Here is a 4,701-nt window from a genome sequence, read left to right as displayed (position 1 = left end):
TTTTTTTTTTTTTTAATCCAGTTTTTCAACAGTACAATATAGCAAAAGAAGTGAGGACATGAAGGAGAAATTTCAGGTCAACCCAGTGGAAATTAGTTTCAACTGACAAGAAAGCTAAGCTGAAGAGTAGAAATAAAGTTCAAAACTCATCTACGAGTGCATTATGCAGCCTGGCGGGGACCTTTTAAACTAGAAACACTAGGTCATTTCTCAGAGACCCTGCAAGGGCACAGATACTTTTCTAGAGGTCCAAGCTTGCTTCAGACAAAAAAAACAAACAAACAAACAAAAAACCTTTCCTGCCCTGGGCAGGAAAAACACATAGAAAGCTCTTTTCCTCTCTGTTCCTCAGTCTACCATTCCCTTCACTAAAGTATTCAGTACCAAAGGTCCAGCCTACACTTAAGCATTTTACTATCATAATATTTTTATTAAAGGGTATGTTCATTCTTACAGGCAAAAAACTCAAAAATGAATACCACTATGTTGGCAGAAAAGTCTCTTATTCCCCTTCCTATCCAGGTAGCTGCACAATTTCAACCATACTGAGAAAACCTTCTAGTTTAGAGAAGGCCTTCATGTTTCTAAATATTGGACCAATAAGTAAAGCAGCACTGCTTTTTTAATGGGAGGTAAAGTTAGAAAAAGTGTGGAGATTCTTTTTTTAACTTGTTCAGCAGAGGAGTCTACAAAAAGGGGAACTGAAGTCTTGTAAACCTCTACGCAGCAAAGTTCAGACAGTATCTCTTCTAATGGCAAATTCACGGCCTTTCCTATGCAGAAGTAATTTTATATTCCTGCAGAATGTAGTTATTAATATGGATTAATAAAAGGCTTGTTGCTTACACCAATGCAATTTCACACTAGCATACTTAACCTTGCTTAAAAAAGGAGTCAAACCAAAGAATACCTTGTATGGCCAAAGACAATGTTTTCACACTGTACAGATAGTAACTTGGTACATTGCAACTGGCTCTGTATAGCTATGCAGATGAGAGGGCAGTCCCAAATGTCACACTAACCTACACAAAGCATAAAACCCTACTCAAACTCCACAGATTTTTCTTTTTTTCATCCTTGGGAACAGAAATTAACAGATTCTCAGGCCCAAATCAAGTGCAGTAAAGCTCATTTAACAGGTTCTATGAAATGTTGAATAACCCAATTATATATACAACCCTGCAAAATCATTTTCTGTATCATAAAACAGATGAAAATAAGTTTTGTTTGGTCGTTCATCTCAATTAGCATTGTTTACATGAGCGTATGGTCCCCACTCACACCATAAGCAACCATTTTTGTGCACAGTCAATTTTTAAGTGACCATACTTGCAAAGAACCAATCAAGTTTTTCAAGAAGCTAAAACAAAGGTAATAAAGGGGAAGAAATACCTCAATTACTATAACTATGATTGTAAAAATGATGCAATTTTCTAAAGCTGGATTAGAAGTATTCAGATAAATATTATTTTTGGAAAACTTTGAGATTCTGAGGCCATAACAGGAGTGATATATAAACAAAGGGTTTGAAATACAATTCACCCAAAATACGTATGGAGAACTTTCACTTTGGGAGAACTTTTGATTCTGCAGAATCTAAGTGGTTATTTAAAAGTATCTATCTGGCTGAATACTTAAGCTGATATCTTGAAAGTTAAGGAATTTGAGGCAGACTGTCCTAGATCTGAAGACATGACTCTCCTGTCCTTGCTGCCGAGACACTGCGTATAGCGGAGTGAAAGCAGACCAAAATGGTTCTGTTCAGGAGGTGAACTGAATCTTGTCTAGTTCTTTGTCACCAAGGACCCTTCCCATTGGGGGAAAAACATATATGCACACAAACCTGGATGGAAGTAGGTTACCAAGAAATTCACAGGAACCAAGATGCTTGGCAAGGAGAAAGTGAAATAGGAAAATATATTTTGTAAGAAGTACATAAGTATTGTAGGGATCAGGACCGGAAGGAGTTAAAAGTGGTGGGAGTACAGGGGGACAGGGGAACCACAGGAAACAAACTGATCTGGAAGAGAGAAGAAAATTAAAGAGAGGAGAAAAAGGTGGTAAAACAAAAGAATGATTGAGGAATATATTCTTACAATTTATGACCTTAAAAGGGGGAGTGGGTACATTTTAGATACAATACTTAATAGTAGCAGTCTAACGCAGTACCCAACTGCCTTACACTAATCAGAACATAGTTTCTGGAGTACAAATATCCAACTTACCTGCCATTTTTGTTGGTGTAAGTTGCTAGGTAACCATGATCTTCCCAGCTGTGAACTGTTTCTGTCATTCTCTGCTGTTGAAAAATGGGCTGTAGACCTTTAAGAACGGCATTGCAATCAGCTGAAATATCAAAGAGGGAAATACATAATCAGCTGACATATTCTCACATAATTTCCTCCATCTGCTTCTTTAATACAAGGTTGTTTTTTTTTTGTAAAAGCAGTTGTATAGTTCTTCATAGCAACCTGAATTACTATATATACTACATACCACATCTTCCCCCATTCCTCTCATTGGAACAACAACACTTGAGTCTGCAACTGTACACACCATATGAAGGCAAAAACAAAGAATGTAAATCTTTATGCATCATATCCCTTTATGATATGTTCCAGGACTAAGAAATTCTACTATAGGAGATGATTTGATCAGGTTGTTTCCTACTGTGCTAAATATCAACATATAAAGGGAGATTTGTTTAGTTTTTCAGGATTACCATTATTCATTTACTTCTAAAAGAAGACCTCAGTCTTCTTTAAGTGTACTCATAAGCAACTAAAATAGTAAGGATGGCCATAATGACTACTACATTGAAATAACTGGAGATTTAGTCATCTATGACTTTTGACATTCTTTTAACGTTTTCTGATACAGCAGGATGAGCACAGGCAAATTTTTCACCTGTTCCTTCTTGGTTCAACAACAGGTTGTTTTTTAAAAGAGGGAAACCTGAGTTGCCAAAAGGATAAGACGGCTCTACTTTGGGTGTGTAAAGAACAAGGAAAGAAGAATTAATACATGCATTTTTTTCTCCTCTCAAATTTAGTACTTTTCACTCCTCTTTTCCACCCAGTGACTGTAGAAACTGGGAGAACGTCTGTTCACCAGGGCACCCCAAGGGAAGACAAGATCCAGCAGTCACAAACTTCTGGAAAACAGTTTTAGGCTGGACATAAGAAAAAATTTCTTTACCATCCAAGTCCCCAGGGCCTGGAATAGACTCCCCACAGAAGTGGTGCAAGCACTTACTCTGGACACTTAAGAAACACTTGGATTCCTATCTTGCTGGGATCATTTGAACCCAGGTGACTTCCTACTCCTTGGGCAGGGGGCTGGACCCAATGATGTTGCAAGGTACTTCCAGCCCTAATGTCTATGAAATCTATTAAATCAGTCTGTAGGTCTATGTTAAGACACCAGTTTCCTACCATTCAGGTCTCAACCAAGCACTGACCTCTACATGCCATGCAGAAGTTGGGGCGCCTGCCACTCAGAACAAAGGAAATTAAGGTTCCCGTAGACAAAAGATACAAAATACAACAGAAAGTCTTATGGCCAATTTCCTCAGAAGTTGTCATTTATTTATATAATTGTCTTAGCCCCCCAAAATGGAGGACTAGAGTCATTATTACCTTAAATAAATGCGGGGGAGGGACATTATTCTCTGCCATCTGTAATCAAGTTATTTCTATCCGACATGTATTACCCATATTCTGTTATACCAGTGATTCTGGTAAACTTACATTTTGGTTAATTTTGTCCTGATTTGCATGTGATGGAACTTAAGGTGCTAGTCAGACATAGGTAATTTTCTTTAAAACAACCCTTTGAGAGAATCAGCAGGTGTAGCTGCTTTATATATGTAAGCAAGCAGAACCTCTAAACCAACTATCACATGACAAGACGAGGCATAACCTGGATTAACAGCCTTTATACAGGGGGAAAGTGACTGTTACAGTAAAATTACAGTAAAATTATTTATGATATGTTCCAGGACTAAGAAATTCTACAGTTACAGTAAAATTATTCCACTATGGTTATACCAATAAAAATCCCCCCCAATTATTTTTTTTAATTAAAAAATAATATCAGCTCATGTCATAATAAATTTAGGCTGGGACAAGTCAATTTCCCATGCCCCTGCACCCCAAGTAAGCCCTACGAATCCAGAATCTCTGCCTGCAGGTATGAAGATCAGTAGTTCCACAACTCCCAAACTTCCCTGCCCCATGCATCACCATCTTAAAAACAATCTGCCAAGTGAATGGATGGAACCGCAAGCTCACATACCTCAGTAATACATTTTGCAAACCCTTGCACTTGCCAACCCAACCCTATTATTTAGGACACATATATACAGATGTTACATGCTGGCGATCATCCATAAAAATTACCAGAGAGGCCAAAATATGTAAGAGGAACAAAACTCTCATTCTTCTGGATAGAAACAAAGAATGATCTTATTTCACCAACTTTTCTCTGGACAAATTAAAGCTGGGAAGACAGAGCTTCCAAATCTAATATTAGATGAACATTATCCAATGAAGCAAGAGATAACATTTATCTCCTATTTCACATTCATTAATTTCCTATGCTGCAATTTATGCTTAATTAGAGGTTCTGTCGGACAGCACAGAATATTTTAATTGCTGATAAGGCAACAATTAGTCTGTTGCTTTGTCAGCTGGGGCAGGG

At 37.6% G+C, this 4,701-nt stretch overlaps 1 protein-coding gene across 1 annotated transcript in view; it reads right to left on the bottom strand.

Moving 5' to 3' along the window:
• The window catches only part of SMS (spermine synthase), an 84,786-nt gene that overhangs the window by 42,521 nt on the left and 37,564 nt on the right, over positions 1–4,701 (bottom strand). Inside the window, exon 2 of the mRNA XM_019524497.1 lies at positions 2,226–2,346. Within this exon, the coding sequence (XP_019380042.1) occupies positions 2,226–2,346 (121 nt within the window). The remainder of the gene's footprint in view (positions 1–2,225; positions 2,347–4,701) is intronic.

This window comes from Gavialis gangeticus, unplaced genomic scaffold, assembly GCF_001723915.1.
Source record: "Gavialis gangeticus isolate Ggan-Ray unplaced genomic scaffold, GavGan_comp1, whole genome shotgun sequence".
In the NCBI taxonomy this organism is placed as follows: domain Eukaryota; kingdom Metazoa; phylum Chordata; order Crocodylia; family Gavialidae; genus Gavialis; species Gavialis gangeticus.
This window is presented reverse-complemented; position numbering and strand designations above follow the sequence as displayed.